The sequence below is a fragment of the Dromaius novaehollandiae genome, chromosome 13 (assembly GCF_036370855.1).
Source record: "Dromaius novaehollandiae isolate bDroNov1 chromosome 13, bDroNov1.hap1, whole genome shotgun sequence".
In the NCBI taxonomy this organism is placed as follows: Eukaryota; Metazoa; Chordata; class Aves; order Casuariiformes; family Dromaiidae; genus Dromaius; species Dromaius novaehollandiae.
Genome location: NC_088110.1, coordinates 22,581,470 through 22,597,716, shown reverse-complemented (window position 1 = coordinate 22,597,716; position 16,247 = coordinate 22,581,470). Strand labels below are relative to the sequence as shown.

Sequence of the window (16,247 nt, the reverse complement as noted above, 5' to 3'; positions counted from 1 at the left end):
GGGATCTCTTCAAACCGCTTCCTGTTCTGTGTCATCTGTGTTTCTTGGCTGTGGGAACATAGTGCTTTCTCCCACCCCTCTCTGGCCTCTGGTGCTTTGAGGCCAACTCTGGAAGATGCTGAGCACCCTAAGCAGAAAGTGCAAGAATGTGAAGAACTTTGCTGAATTGGACTTGGAGTCAGTGAGGCAGTTCACTAAATGGAGTGTGGAGAAAGAGCCCAAAAGCTGAGGCTTAGGCAGGTGATCTTCAGCCAAAAACTTGTGCTCCATGGAAAAACCTACCAATAGCTGGTTAATCCCAAATAGCTGCTGCTGCTGCTGCCACAACCAAGCTGTGTGTGAATAAAACCCTGCTCCACCTGCTTCATGCTTGGAGGTTAGCCTGACCTTTACTCATCCCCAGCTCCAGTTAGACTTTTCTTTTTTTAGTGGTGTTTTCTTTTTTCATGCTTCCTTCTGCCATCCCCTGTTTTTTGTCACAAGGTTTGCCTCTCTGGTCACCCTCTCCACATGCATTTTTTTCCTATAAGGATTGTCAGGTCTGGGCTGATCCTTCAGTTGCAGAGGTAAATCTCAGCTTGATTACTGGGTCAAGCTGCAGAGAAATTCAGCTTTAGTGTGCAGGTGCTAATTCTTAGAATACCCCAAAGCAGCAAGCTCCTCAAAGGCACAGGTGAACGTACATAGCAATGGATAGTTCCTCCTCTTGAAATGGTAGCAGTGGTGGTTTGTGCTGTGTCATAAGAACTGACTGAATGTAAAGCTCCTTATTCTGTAGTGCCCAGCAGCATGTTTGAGGATGGCTTGATCATAATTTTTATTTTTTTAAATGAAATGTCAGGTACTGATGATTCTTCTCACATCTTTCTTGCTGTTCCTTTCTCCCTGCAGTTTTTATGGGACGGGGCTTATTGCTGGCCATGGCTTCACCAGCCCTGAGCGAACACCAGGTGTTTTTGTCCTCTTTGATGATGATCGTTTTGGGTTCATCTGGTTGGAGCTCAAGTCCTTCAGTCTCTACAGCCGGATCAAGGTCTCGTTCCAGAATGCTGAAGCGCCTTCCCGTGAGGCTTTTGACGAAATGCTGAAGAACATTCAGTCGCTGGCTACTTGATGGGTGATTTGTGATGGACAGGGCTAGGGGTGGCAAAGGCCGCTGCACTCCCCAGCCAGGGATGGGAAGGGGATTCCTTGCTCTTGGTACCTCTGAATAAAAGCATGCACTTTTAATAAAGCCTTTTTACCCCAAATGTACACATCCCTGTTAAAATATTCATGACTGCCCTTTCCTCCCTGCCTCCTCACATTGCTCCCTGGCAGTCCTTGTGATCCCAGTCTGTAACATAGCTTTGTATGGCTGAAGGGATCCTGCAGAGGAGGAAACAGAGCTTTCTTATTGCAAAAAGGATGTATAGGAACAAAAGTAACTCAAGGCCAGAGCTGGATCAGAAGAATCTCTAATTGACTGGACTGATAGAAGCCCTCTGCTCTGACCATTAGCAGTCTCCCATGGAAAGAGACCTTCCTTGGGGAGGGAACTCATTTAAGCTTTTGCTGTGCTCTAGGCCAGTCTGTCCTCTTAGGAGACTTGTTTTTCTCTCCTGAAAACCTGCAGACTGGCTGGCTGCTTAATGATTGGTTGTGTCAGAAGTGACAAAGCACGTCCTCCTCTCCAGAAACCTTTTTCTGGGTGCATCATTGCTCAGAGAAGCTGGTGTAATACCTGTGTACTTGACTTAAAATTGGAGTAGGTGGTTTCCTTTGAGAAATTCTCTCACCTTGGCAGCAAGGGGAGGATTCCCACTGTAAATGACAGTGCGCATAGCCATGCCCTGGCTTCTGAAGCTTGGTGGCTGTGCTGTCCCTGGGGCTCCGGGTCTGGGTCTTTCCCCAGGTATAGAGGAGATGATGAGTCTTTGTTATAGGAGCTGGGTACAGAGCTGGGAATGAGTGCGAAGTGCATAAGCTGGTGCATTCTGAACTGGTTTTGCACCTGAAAGGTTCCCTTACACCTTTTGAAATGGGCTTAAAAGCATTAAAAAAAAAAAACAAAAAAAAAACACCTAACTGAAACAGGCTCATATGCAGCCCAATGCCTCCTGCCTGCAGCAGGCAGCAGAAACTGTCAGCTGTCACTGGTGCTGATGTGACCCCAGTTACATGTCATTCTTGTGTCAGGTTGCCTTGCACAGTCTGAAGGAGCATCGAGGGATTCTCTTAATGTTGCTGTGGCTTGTTCTGACATCTTTTACAGTTGGTGCTGACAGGTGGGTGCAAGACCCTTCTGTCCCCTTCCTCATCTTGCTGTTGTTTTGCCCCAGACAATGGCAACTTGCACAGAAGGCTCCTGTGCTTAATTTCTTCCCGTGAGATCCGTGTTGTGTGCGGCAGATCTGAGCTCCTCTCAGAAGCGTGGGCTACGGGGCAGGGGGCCAGTTTCCCCATAGACTCTGCTGTGCAGCAGGAAAGTCTTGGCCAGTGCTAACCTACCGACTGTGAATTGTGCCATGAACCATCTCAACATTCGCATCCATGCGTTTGTTGTTAAGCCTGGGTAGGAAGAGATTCCTGTGCGGAGAGGAGAGAGCAGTTTGTAAGGCAGGTCTTGGCTGTAGGCAAAATATGTCCCTTGTCCCAGTCGCTCTTGGGCGATGATGAACTCTAGAGATTCTTCTCTTCCAGCCCCCAGCAGCTCCTCTGCAAGGATCAACTTGTCTAACAAAACTGCCTTTGCATCTTCTGCAGGCCTCAGTTTGTCAATGTCTGCACGCGTGTTGTGCCAGGGAGGATTTGGGCCCCTTCCACAGAGACGTTCCCATCACTGCCTGGTTTCCCTGACTGCGAGAAGCTTTTATTCTCACTCTCACGAGGGTTTTTGCCATCTCTGGCTCTCGAGCGTTCCCTCAAGCTGTGTGAGAACCGAGTCTCCAGCAGAGATTTTGAGCAGAAGGTTATGTCACTCACAGGATTAATTCCTGTCTCTTTGGATAGAGGTTTTTCAAACCTCTGGGAATTTGAAGGTGATTTGGGGCACTTTCTTTCTTTCCTTCCTACTGTTCTGTCAGTAGTGGAAAACCTGTTTATGTCAGAGGAGAGGATCTGAGGGGCTATTACCATTCTGGTGAATAAGCTATGAAAAGTAAGTTGTTTCTGAGCAGCCTGTTAGATGTGTCCCTGTCTGCGTCAGCAGAGGGAAGAGTTGTCTCCAGTCTCACCCCATCATGCAGGCAGGGACGGTGGCGGTTCTCTGATCATTGGCTTGTGGGCGGAGAGGTGACCTGAGGCTAAAATTGGGCTTCTTGGCCTTTTGCTGTGGCCACTGAGCTGCATGCAGAAGAAAAGCGTGCACTTAATCTTGTAGGCAGAAGTTTCAAGCTTGATTATGCAGGTTTCTGGGATACCTAAAGACAATAGGAATCTGGCATTTGAGTGGCCAATTTATCTTGGAGCTGGCTGCTAAGCTGCTCCAGCCAATGTGTTGGCTGCTTTGTACTGCTCCCTAATACAGCCTAAAGGGATGAGAGAGGTCCCCTTGGGCAGCTGTTTTGATAGCTTATCCCTAAAACCAGCTCTGTGTCAACTGTAAATGGATCCATAGTTTTGATTTGCGGTTTCCTCCTTCCTTTCATGTCCCAGTCACCCGAAAAAAATCCTGAAGTTTCACATAACTGTCTTAATAGTTTTTGCTTTTCTTTTTTTAACATAAGATTGAAAATCCAGTCTCTATCGAATGCACTACAAGCACTTCATCCGAGCCCCGAGTCACTGTCTCTTGAGTGCAGACGCTGACTCCGTAATCAGTCTCCTCCCTGTAACTTGCTGTGCCTGGTTGGCTGAGTGTGTAAAGGCAGCGTAAGCATGATTCACTAACGTGTCATAAAATGATTTTAGAAGCTGTAACCTGCTGCTTTAGTTGCCCTTTATGACAGGAGTCTGCTGGGGAGTGCAAACCCGTGGATAGCAGAAGGCAGGAGTGCTGTGCGCGGTGTTGATTACAGGCCTGCTTAGCCACTTGTGCAAGATCCTCTCGGTTGGCTGTTGGCGCATGTTGTGCATCTGCCGTTCTCCGGGCTGGGGCAGTTCCTCCGCTTGTAGCTTGTCACTTCCAAACGTTTTCAGTGGCAGTGTTAAGTCTCCTCTGAACATGAGACTTGGCTGGCTGGAGAGAAGGGCTTTGCAGAGGCTGGATGTGCTGCAGTAGCTTTTCACAGATCAGCTTTGCCCTTGTAGAAGCTTCTTTTTATTTATAGTGTACCTGATTGGCCTCAAAATGTCAGAATGTACTAGTCCCAATTAAAGGCCAAACTGCTGGTACATCGTAGCTTTATTCTGTCTAGAGCAAAGACAGCAAAAATAGCAAATTCTTATTAATGCTCCTTTTTCCTCTCTTCTCACCTTCCACTCCTCAAAGCCTAGTAGGCTTTTCTGGCATTTCAGAAGAAAATTCCCTCTGATTCGGCTTGCGGAGTGAGGAAAGTTGGCAAGACAGCAAAGCTAGAGGGACGGATGCTTGGTGTTCTGGGCGCCCCTGTGCCTGTACTGGGTCCTTGGTGCATGATTATTCGGTGCTTACAGGGGGAGGCAGAATAAGGCCGCGAGGAGTGCTAACCTGTAGCTCTGAAGGCTTTGAGAAACGGGAACGAGCAAGAGGAGAATTGAATGTGTTGGCAGCGTCTGTAGGTGAGTTACTAAGCCGGGCACGATTAGCAGTGCGCCAGATTTCTTGGAAGGCAGTTCAGACGCATGCGGTGCCAGTCGTGGCCGAGGGGGATCTGACCGCAGCCCCGGTTCTGCCTCCCCTGTCGGTACCTGTAGGAAGGGTGGTGACAGTGCAGTGTTTTGCTGTACTCGTTCGTGTTTGGTGCACGCTCTACGACCTCCCTGCCCAGGACGTTTTGGTGCATACCCTGCTTGTTTCCTGAACCCCAGTTGTCAGCCCTCTGGGGTATTGTGGATGGGGTAAGGTGTGGTGAGGTCTTGCAGGTGGGGATAAATGTCTGACTGCTGTTGCCGTGACCTTGCCTTGTTCACTTTCTGTAGATAACCTTGGGGACGATTAACATATTCCTTGATCCCACATGGGTGGAAAGCATCAGGGAAGATGGAAAATCACTCATCGGTGGTAGGGAATGCTCTCTTGGCACAAACATTTTGGAATAAATGAGCAAAGTGCTGCAATTAGGTTGTGGAGCATCACTGCCCTAATAGCTACTGGAAGACCTGAATGGGGGCTTAATTCTAGCTCAGGAGCAGTAAGCAAGTGACTAAGATGCTCAGGCTCTGTTGTGCTCCTAGATCGTGCTTTCTGCATGTCAAAACACATGGGTTCAGCCAGCTGGGAAACAGAAGCATAAAAGATCCTCGTCCAGCTGGTTTGTTTATTTGTGTTGGGCCTGATTTCATAGCTATAAATGTGCTGTGATCAGGCTTTGTTGCTACAGAAGACTTGCTGCAGTCCGCACAGACTTGTCAGATTCTTTTTTTGACTGAGGAGGTGGAGGGACAGAATTATTTGTAATCTTGGGTATCAGCTTTCCTCTGCAGCGACTGTTGAATCTGGAGCAAATGGTATAGTACTGCCGTGGCTGTCCTGGAATGGGAGAATAGAGGTCGGACTGCGATTAATTAGGAAACAATTACTGGGAAGAGAACAAATTCATGCTTGGAGATGCAAATTACCAGAAAAAAAAATGTAGCTGGCTCAATGTTTACTTTTACAGAAGGGTGACTTTTTACTGCTTTTTATTAATTTAAGACTAGTGGAACGTAATACGAGTGGTGGGTGTTGTGTGGAAGTGGGTTGTATAATCTCAGCTTGTTAGTTTAGGAAGTGATAATATATTAACTTTGTCTTGTAGCTGGTTGCTCACATGGCCAATAATCTTCTGTTGTGTTCAGCTGCCAAAGGATTGCATGCTGGCCTTCACAATGCAGGCCAGACGGACAGCATAACTTACCAGTTGGACAGTGAAATATTCGAGATATGTGTGATCAGGCTGTGGAGTGGGAGATAAGTTATCAGAATGTGAGTGCCACTGGCTTTTCTGTGCTAAATTAAAATGTATGATTCTGGGTTTTGTTTGGATTGCAAACTCTCTTTAATTTTTGAGGAAAAGAGCACTCATTTCAATTGTGTTCCTTGGTTTAATTAAAGCAACCTGCACTTTTTTCATTGAGTAATGCCCTTATTTTCCCCATAGCAGGTGTACTCTATTCTTATGTGTATTTTGCACTAACCACTTTAACATGGCACCAACTGACTAATCTGGCTATCTCCAGCAGGCTTTGAGTGTAAATAAGTGTTCATAAAATGCCCTGTTGTACTTTATTTTCATTATTATTAAAAATGAAGACGAGATGCCAGATCTCGGCTTCTTACAGAGGGTAGCACAGAGGGGAAGGGTGAGCTTTTCTTTCTGAAATGCCATTTGACATTGAGCGCCTCAGTTTGATGCCACAGACATCAGTGTGGAACATGATAATTGTAGTTCAAACAACTCGCCTGCCCGTCTGTTCCCCCATCGGAGGGACGGGGTTTTGCCACTTTATTTGTGGGTTTGCGAGGAACGGGCTGGCTCTGTAAAAGCCAGACGTGACCCTGCAACACTTGGCCTACTGCATCCCAGGTATCAGTAAACTGAACAAAGTTTGTGTGTTACTTTTCCACCTGATCATTGTTACCCAAGGAGCCTTTTCCAGTTTCAAATAATAAAAATGAAAGTTTTGTGAACTTACTTCTGTTTGCTTCTTTTTCTTTTCCGAAGAAAAGCGGCAGGTAATATTCCACCCTTCTGATGTGCTGCGGCCTGTCTTGCACCTTGCGATAAGAACTACTTTTTCCTCATCCTGGTACTCAGCAGTAGGACTGATTTCCTACCTTCATTGAGACACACATCCCCACAGCTCTCACGCTGCAAAACCCCAGCTCTTCCCTGGTCCGTGTTGTCTGTTTTCCCCGGGCGTCTGCCCTGCACGGCTCCTGCCTGGGGCACGCGATGCCCCGTGCTCTCCCGCAGCCGCGTGCTGCTGCTTGTGGAGCCAGCAGCAAACGCCGGGGCCAGCTCCGAGCCGCGTCTGCTGTGACTGGCTGCCGTGTCCTGGCCTGGCAGAACTCGTGACCTGAGCCCTGCTTAAATCTTCCTGCCCTCCCAGCTAAATTTCTGTTTCTGAAATGAAGGATGTGCTAATTCTGAAACTTCTCTCTCTCCTTCCACTTGGGCTGGAAGAGATCAGCTGGCCCAAACCTAGTGGGAGGGATGGGGATGAGGAGGGGGAGGCAGGCAGCAGGATGGTGCAAGCCCCCCTTCATTATGGAAACAGGCTGAGAATCATCCATATTTAATATCCCTTTTTCCACATTTGGTTCCCTCCTGCCTCGACCTCACTCAGACTTGAGCTTCTCTCAGTGCTTTTCCAGATGAGTGAGTAGGTTGAAACTGGAGAAGCTGGATTTACCGTTGTGGCTTGGGCTCAGCTGCCACCGAGGAGTCATTTGTCCTTGTGCAGCAGGTCTTGTGTCTGGTTGTGTGCCAGGACACACAGAGGAGTCCCGAGCTCTGTGTGGGTGTCTGGGCCAAGGTAAACCTGAGTCCTGCCTTCCACAGCTTTATTGGACTGGATGTTGCACTTCCAGTTATGTGATCCAGTTCTGCCAGTAATAGTTTGTTGGCAGATTATTATTTTTGAGAGCAAACCTTGGACGCTGAGCACTCCAGCTATCGACTCTCGAAGTTCACATGTGAACTCTTGATCTGAAAATGGCTCTGCCTTCTCAATGCCGGTAGCTAATCAAGGCCGGAGCACACTATTACCGGTCCTTGAGAGCAATCCTCTGTGAACGTGTGACCTCCTCAATTTCCCCTGGTTTTACCACCAGTGCCTTCCCCTAATTTCACAGGTGTTAATTTTCTGGTGCTGCGAGGCCCCTCTGACTCCAACCCTTCATGTGAAGTGTTCCATATATGACCATGCAATCCTTCAAGCCTTAATTGCTTAGCAGAGGAAAACAGTCAGTAAAACATGTATAATAAGCGTGCAGTAATTCCTACCATATGTTTGGCCTTTGAGGAGTGCAAATGTACTTTCTTAAGTGGTAATATTTCTGGATACCAGCCATGTGCAGCTCCCAAATGCTGTCTTGCTGTCCAACCCTCCCTCTGCTTCCAGTGAAACCAAGTGCTCAGTGTTTTGAACGTTTGCTCCTGGGCAGCTTAACGCCTCCGGGAGAGGAACACGGCAGCTTGCACCTGTCTGGGGTAGCCGAGGGCAAAGTCCTTTGCCAGAGACTTCAGCTGAGAACTGAGGAGGCATCTTTGACCTGGCAGCGATGTTCCTCAGCAGATGGGTATGTCGTACCAGGCTTGGTGATGGATGAACTGCTTTTTCTGTCTGCCAGGAGTAAGCAAAAGTTCAGAGTGCCACAGCTGATTACAAGCTGTTATCGGCAGAGCAGGGAACAAGTTGTGTCCATGGTCGTTGACTTTGAGGATGAGGGAGCAGGAATTTGCCCCTCTTGCTGTGGGAAGACAATTGCTGCAAACAGGCACGTTCCACGGCGGCTTGGGGACTGCGGTTGCAGCCTGTCTCAGTCGCCTCTTAGGGCTGTGTCACCGCTGGAGACACACTGGCTGCACCGTTTGTGTTTGTGCTTGTTTCTAAAAACCACAAGGCAACTGCTTTGTTGCTTTAATGAGGAGTCGGAGATCTGCCAGTTCCAGCCACAGAGAAAGGTGGGTTTCCCTTCTTGCTGCTGAAAATACGCACTTGGAAATCAGCTCCTCGTGTGAGCCCCAGGCAGGAGGACATGGGGACGGGATGTGAGAGCACCATCGGGCTTCACCTCCCTCCCTCTGCATTTCTCCTCCGTGCAGTACTTCTGCCTGCGGCCTGGTGTATAGTTTTTTGGGCTGTTGGAGACGTGTGCTGGCTGGTAGGTCTGGAGCCCCCCCTCGACCAACCTGCCTGGCAAGCAAAAAATCAGTTTGGTCCGTGCGTTGTGTAAACTTGCTCTAGAGCATCGGCACCCTTGAGCCGTGTGAAAGGCTGTCATCCACTCCTGCGTGGTCCTCATCTCCCGCTCCCTCTGGAACAGGCTGGAGCGGAGGCTTTGAGTGAATATCGCTTGGGAAGCTTTGAGGCTTTTCACTTTTGCCAGTGGGAGGAAGGAAACGCTCCAGGAGGAGCCTCTTCCACAGCTCGCAGCTCAGCTGGGTACCACGTAGCCGGTGCAGCTCCACAGCCGGTTATCGGCCATCTGCCGTGTCCCGACCCCCGAACCCTCCGGTCCCGGGAGCGGCCCCCCCTCCGCCCCGCCAGCTCCCGTCGCCCGGGCTCCTGCCGCCGGGGGCGCCGTGGCGCGCCGCGACCGCCAGGGGGCGCCCAGAGACCGGCAGCGCGGCGCGGGGCTGCGGCACCCGGGAGCCGGGACCCGGGCACCTATGGGACCTGGGAGCCCTGGGATCGCGCATCTATGGGACCTGGGCACCTATGGGACCTGGGCGCCCTGGGACCCGGGCACCTATGGGACCTGGGAGCCCTGGGATCGCGCATCTATGGGACCTGGGAGTCCCAGGACCTATGGGACCCCTGGGACCCAGGCACCTATGGGACCTGGGAGCCCTGGGATCCCGCATCTATGGGACCTGGGCACCTATGGGACCTGGGAGTCCCAGGACCTATGGGAACCCTGGGACCTGGGCACCTATGGGACCTGGGAGCCCTGGGATCCCGCATCTATGGGACCTGGGTACCTATGGGACCTGGGCACCCTGGGACCTTGGCATCTATGGGACTTGGGAGTCCTGGAACCCCTCACCTTTGGGACCTGGGCACCTATGGGGCTTGGGAGCCCCAGGACCTGGGTACCTATGGGACCTGGGAGCCCCAGGACCTGGGTACCTATGGGACCTGGGAGCCCTGGGATCGCGCATCTATGGGACCTGGGCACCTATGGGACCTGGGCGCCCTGGGACCCGGGCACCTATGGGACCTGGGAGCCCTGGGATCGCGCATCTATGGGACCTGGGAGTCCCAGGACCTATGGGACCCCTGGGACCCAGGCACCTATGGGACCTGGGAGCCCTGGGATCCCGCATCTATGGGACCTGGGCACCTATGGGACCTGGGAGTCCCAGGACCTATGGGACCCCTGGGACCTGGGCACCTATGGGACCTGGGAGCCCTGGGATCCCGCATCTATGGGACCTGGGTACCTATGGGACCTGGGCACCCTGGGACCTTGGCATCTATGGGACTTGGGAGTCCTGGAACCCCTCACCTTTGGGACCTGGGCACCTATGGGGCTTGGGAGCCCCAGGACCTGGGTACCTATGGGACCTGGGAGCCCTGGGATCCCGCATCTATGGGACCTGGGCACCTATGGGACCTGGGCGCCCTGGGACCCGGGCACCTATGGGACCTGGGAGCCCTGGGATCCCACATCTATGGGACCTGGGAGTCCCAGGACCTATGGGACCCCTGGGACCCGGGCACCTATGGAACCTGGGAGCCCTGGGATCCCGCATCTATGGGACCTGGGTACCTATGGGACCTGGGAGTCCCAGGACCTATGGGAACCCTGGGACCCGGGCACCTATGGGACCTGGGCGCCCTGGGACCTGGGCATCTATGGGACTTGGGAGCCCTGGAACCCCTCACTTATGGGACCTGGGCACCTATGGGGCTTGGGAGCCCCAGGACCTGGGTACCTATGGGACCTGGGAGGCCTGGGACTCCTGGGACATGGGACCCAGAAGCCCTGGGACCTGGGTACCTATGGGACCTGGGAGTCCCAGGACCTATGGGACCCCTGGGACCTGGGAGCCCTGGGACCCCCGCATCTATAGGACCTGGGACCTGGGTATCTATGGAACCTGGGAGCCCCAGGACCCCTGGGACCCGGGGGCCCTGGGACCCCCGCATCTATAGGACCTGGGACCTGGGTATCTATGGAACCTGGGAGCCCCAGGACCCCTGGGACCCGGGACCCTGGCACCTATGAGACCCCGGCACCTATGGGACCCAGGACCCCTGGGACTGGCACCCCCCAGGACCTGGGTACGTACAATAGGATCTGGGATCCCTGGGCAACCACAGGACCTGGCCTTCCTGAGGGTCTCCCAGGATCAGGACTGACACCCCCCAGGACCTGGGCACCTATGGGACCCAGAACCCCTAGGACTGGCACCCCCAGGACCTGGGCACCTATGGGACCCAGGACTAAGGTCCTTGGGACCTGGGTAACCGTGGGACCTGGCCCCCCTGGGGCTCTTCAAGGATCAGGTCTCCCAGGATCAGGACACCCCCCCCATTCTGGGCATCTATGGGACCTGGGGCCCCTGGGACCTGGGCAACCACAGGACTTGGTCTTCCTGGGGCTCTCAGGACCTGGTCCCCCCAGGGACCCTCTAGGGCACCCTGCGCTCGTGCTGTGGTGCGAAGGATGGGGGTGTTAGCATGAGCATTTTGTCGCCCTGCAGCCAGGGAAGGTGTAACTGGTTTAAAGCTAAATTTAAATTCACCCCCCTCCCTTGCAGCCTTTGTGTCCTCAGCTCTTTTCGCAGCATTTCCCTTTGTGGCTGGCTTCTCCCTGGGGCTTTTTCCGTTCTTCTCACCTTCTCCTCCCCTGCTTCACCTCCCGCTTCGCGACACCACCAGGAACCTGCGTCGGTCGCGGGCTGGGGCTGCTCTTGCCGCCCGCCCCGGTGGGTGCAGGCAGGTCTCTTCCCCCAGGCGCCCGAGCCTCGCTTGGCCTCCTGTCCTTCAACTGCTAGATTTAAGAGTTCGGTGAGTCGCTCCAATAAATCATGCAGAAGTTTAATTTCCTGTGGCTCTGCAGAGATCTCTGTCACTCTTTGTGCTCCTCTCCGAGCATCTCTGCTGTTGCCTTCAGAAACCTGCCTTCTCTGGGGCTGTTCCCAGAGGCTCCAGCATGGAAAACGTATTTGTTTCATCTGTGACCACCCCGTGGATCCTGTCTGCTAGTGAGGGGAGAAGGTGCCAGACTGGCCCTTCGCAGCGCGGTGCTGGGGCCGCCACGGAGCCGGGGAGCCTCCTCCTCTCCGGAGCGAGCGCAGACAGGGCAGCGATGGGCAGGGACCCGAGGGCGTTGCATTCACCGTTCGGGAAGGCCGAAACACCAGGAATTCGGCTGCGCCCCGGCCGGGCGCCCCGTCCCCTCGCCCGCTTTGCTTTCCCGGCCGCGCAGCGAGGCCGCGGGGACACGGGCTGCTCTGGCCGCCTGTTTGCACAAGGCCTCGCACAATGGGGCCGGGACGTGCCGACCCGGGAACGGGGAACGCCGCCCCGCAAGAGGGAACTAACCGGTTTCGGCGATGCCGGGAGCAGCCCAGCGAGTCGCGGTCGTTGCTTTGCGACAGCTTTCCTCTCCCGCGCCCCGGCGTTTCGTAACCGGCCCAGGGCATCGCCCCGGGGAAGGAGGCGCTGGGGCCGCGGGGACGGCATGGACCCGCCAGGGCCTCCGCGTATTTCACAGTTTTCTTTGCGCCACTTCGGCGGCGTATCTGCTCCTCCCGCTGCGAGCGGATAATTGGGAATTGCTGTGCAATCTCATTTGCACCAGTCGCTTTCCTTGCCCGGAGCCGGGTTGTGTCACGTATCAGCGGGCTCCGGGTGGCAAGGTGGAATTACGGCATTACAGACGAAGGCTTAATATAATCTTCCCCGCCTGAGCGGCGTTGCAGGGGGCAGGTTCGGCGGATGTTCTGCAGCGCGAGTGCCAAATGAGGCGAGCCGCGGTTCAGGATGTACGCTGAATTGCTTCATCACCGCTCCTAATGGCTTAACCAACAAAATCCATATTCATAAATCAAAACGGCAGCGCGAGCGACCTCTGCTCGGCTCCGCTGCTGGGCTGCTGCCACAGTGGGCTCGGAAACGCGGCCATCACGCTGCGGGCAGCGCTTGGGCGTATATCTTCCGCGGCCGCCACAGCTCGGCCTTGGTATTTGCTGAGCCCAAGGACAGACGATGCAGTCAGATCTGTCTGTCTGCACCTGAGGGATTATCTGGGTAAACCAGGCAAAAAGCCGAGCTAATTCATCATGCTATTTTCAATGCTGAAATGCACCCTGAGAGTAATTTCACCCTCAATTACAGATCCTACAGTTCTGCAGAACCGAATTACCAAAAATGTTCTTTTCCAGTGCATTTTGTGCTTGGACCTGGGCAATGTGCTGGCAGCTCCGGTGCTGCTCCAAAGCGGTTTAAGGACCAGAAATGGAGAGGGAAAACGAGCGCGGCTGCTTCCCCGGGGCAAGGGAATCAGCGGCACCGCGGCTCTGCCGGCCCCGTTCGCTTGCGGGGCGGCCAAGCCGAGGGGGACGCGCTTTGCAGAGATGCCGCGTGCCCGGGCTCTGCTTTCCAGACGGCAGCTCTGGGTGAGGGCAGCAGCCCGGCTCAGTAAAACAGGCTGTGCCAAAAATAGAAAGTTTGCAGCGAGTGGAGTGGGAGGAATAATATTTTTTTACGAAGCCGTGCAATAGCCTTGAGGCTGCTAACGTGGCGATAAGCATTTGCTGTTTGCCTGTGCTCCGGAGCAAGCGCGTTTTATCTCTTACTTACTCCAGCCCCCGCGAGGAAGCCTCGCAATTTTGCTGCGCTCTGCTGTGCGACCAGGGCTTCTGTATTTTATCATTTCTGTCTTGCAGCGGCGCCTGGAGACCCCCACGCGGCACGAGCGCGGGGGATCGACGCTGTCGTGGGTCGGAGGAAGCCCTGCTGCCTGGCCTGCTGTTAAAGGACCGAGATGCTGAGCTGCTTGTAGGTATTTGTGAGCCGGCACCGCAGCACGGTCGGGCCTGCAGCCCCGTTCAGCAGCCGATCGCCTCGGCCTGTACTCGCAGCACCAGCGCCGCAGAGGCACAGAGTATTTTTTCCATTATATAAATTGCATCGAATCCCCCTCTTTGGCCTTGCTTGTGCCCTGCAGCATCGCTGGCGAAAGAAGCGACTTTGCAGGGTGGAAGACGGGGGCGATGGGAAAGGGCCAGCGGCGGGTGCGCCGGCCGCTCGCCTCATTACAGCCACAGCCGCAGCTTTAATTACTCATTGCATTAGAAACCGCTTGCAAAACTCTTCGCAATGCGCGGCCTGGTCCGCCCCGGCCGAGCTCGCTGCTCACGGATGGGAGGTGAAAGGCGGCAGCTCGGCAGCAGCACACGCGCTCCGCCGTCACCAGCTTCCCCGCGCGTTTTGGTGCGTCGTGCTGCTGCCTGCCTAGCTCTGAGTTTTAACAGATGGTTCAAGTGACAATTACGGCCTCAGAAGACTGTATTTATAAATTCCTTGTTGGGCTGTTATCCTGCCTGCGATGGAGCTTTACACAAACAGAGAATTGATAGTCACTCCTGGCTCTTATAGCTGGAACGGAAATTGGATAAAACGAGGCGCGTCACGGCAGCGCGGCGGGTTTTGCTGGGCTCTCCCTGGGCTTTTTGAGTCCTAAACCATTGCATTTTGCGGGCTTGGCGTAACGGCTAATTGCTCATCCTGGATGCACGCATAGATTTTTTCCCTTCATTGGGCTTGCTGTGCTGGCGTGGTGGGAGGCATCACCGCCGCAGCGCAAAGCATCTTAAAAGCCCACCAGCCGCGTGCCGCGCTGCCCAGGGATGGGGCAGCCCCGGACGATCGATTGCTGCTGTTTCAGACGTGCTGGCTTTGCTCGGTGCTTCTCCAACACGCGGGGCTGCGGGGGATGCAGGGCAGCGCCGAAACCAGCCGGCGCAGGGCTTGCACCGCGCGGGGTGGCCGGGAGCGGCGGGGGGAGCGGGGATGCGGACTGCTGGGGCACCCCCGTCTTTGCCAGGATTTAAAAATAAAAGCAGAAAAGCAGCATTCGGTCCCCTGACAGCGTGTTGTGCCAGGCTCGAGGCAGCTGTGTGACCTCCCCTTGGCACCGCGGCCACCGGCGCCTCCGGAGCATCGCTGCCCTCGAGCTCAGCCGCGCGCGGCGGGACGGGGGGATGCAGCTGGAGGCGATGCTAAACTGTGACCCTTGCTGGCAACCGAGCCCCAAAAAAAAGCAGGTTTGTAAAACAGGAGAGCCGCTTTTGCACTAGCACCGTGGGTAAAAGGCCCCCAGCAGGTCGTATCAGCAAACGGTGCATTTTTGGGTATTGGCAGGGCGAACCGCGGGGCTTTGCCAGCCCATGGCTGTGGGGCCGGAGCCGGCTGCGTGCACGGCATCCCGGGTATTTTTCCCCCTGGGAAAGCCGGAGCCCTTGCCGGAGGGTGAGGCCCCTTCTGCCGCGCTGGCAGTCACGGCGGGACGGTGGCGGCCGCCTCGGCAGCCATCCACGCCAGGCCCGGCCACGTGACGGCAGCGATAGGGACAAAGCCAAGCTGCCGCTCGCCGCCGCGACCTTTGCGCTTTGCTGCGTGCTCCGAGCGCGCCGCGGCCGCTCCAGGCTGCCGGTGGCAGATGCCGCGGCTGGAGGGAGCTTCGGAGGGACCGGCACCGGGCTCGCTCCTCCCGGGGCGCTCCGGGCTGTCGCAGCACCGCGGTCGCTCCCAGCGACGGCTTTCCCCGGGCTGGTTTGGTGGAAAGGGACAGGACGAAGAGCAGCAGCTCGCGGGGCTCCCTCGACCTCCGCCCTCCCGCAGCAGCCGGTCCCGGCGACCAGAGCAAAACCCCAATTGCCCAGAGCAGGGGCTGTGCACAGATGCTCGTGTTGTGAATATTGCATGCATGCAACATGCGTGGGGGGCCTAATATATTCCTGCATTAAGTGCTGGAAGTAGCAAAATGCATTTTGGCCATGCTAGCGATGAAAATGCAGCAAGCGGCATGTTGCATGCGGTGCTTGGTGAACGCCACGGGCGTGTGCGGTGCCGGCCTGGCCGCGGGCGGCAGAAGGCACGTTGCAACGGGAACGCGTTGCAAACAGGTCCGGCCGCTTCCCGCTTCCGCAGCGCGACTCGTCGGCACGCTGCAGAGCGCCGAGGGTGATTGCACCACCTCCGTCCGGACTTGCTCACGGCTCCTGCACTGAGCTCTGCCAACGCACGGGCTGCGGCGAGAGCGACCCGTGGGGCACGCGGAGGCCTATTCCTCCATGGAGTTGCCAGGATTAAGCAGCACCTCTGGCAAGAGCCGCTGTTTTCTGCCTCCTTTCAGCCCAGCGGGGCCTAGCAGCATCTTTCCGCCGCGATTCCCGTCCCGGCACCAGGCAGCCTTGGCAGCACTTGGAGGAGGTCGTCTGCGATGCGCCGGCCGGGCGCGAGGC

General features: G+C 55.0%; 1 protein-coding gene across 2 annotated transcripts in view; it reads left to right on the top strand.

The window, feature by feature from the left end:
• The window catches only part of FBXO31 (F-box protein 31), a 28,792-nt gene extending 22,058 nt beyond the window's left edge, over positions 1-6,734 (top strand). For both annotated transcript variants that reach the window (XM_064519780.1, XM_064519779.1), the window contains one exon: positions 892-6,734. In XM_064519780.1, coding sequence (XP_064375850.1) covers positions 892-1,114 — 223 coding nt within the window. In that variant the 3' untranslated portion in view covers positions 1,115-6,734. The remainder of the gene's footprint in view (positions 1-891) is intronic.
• Positions 6,735-16,247: the final 9,513 nt, after the last annotated feature.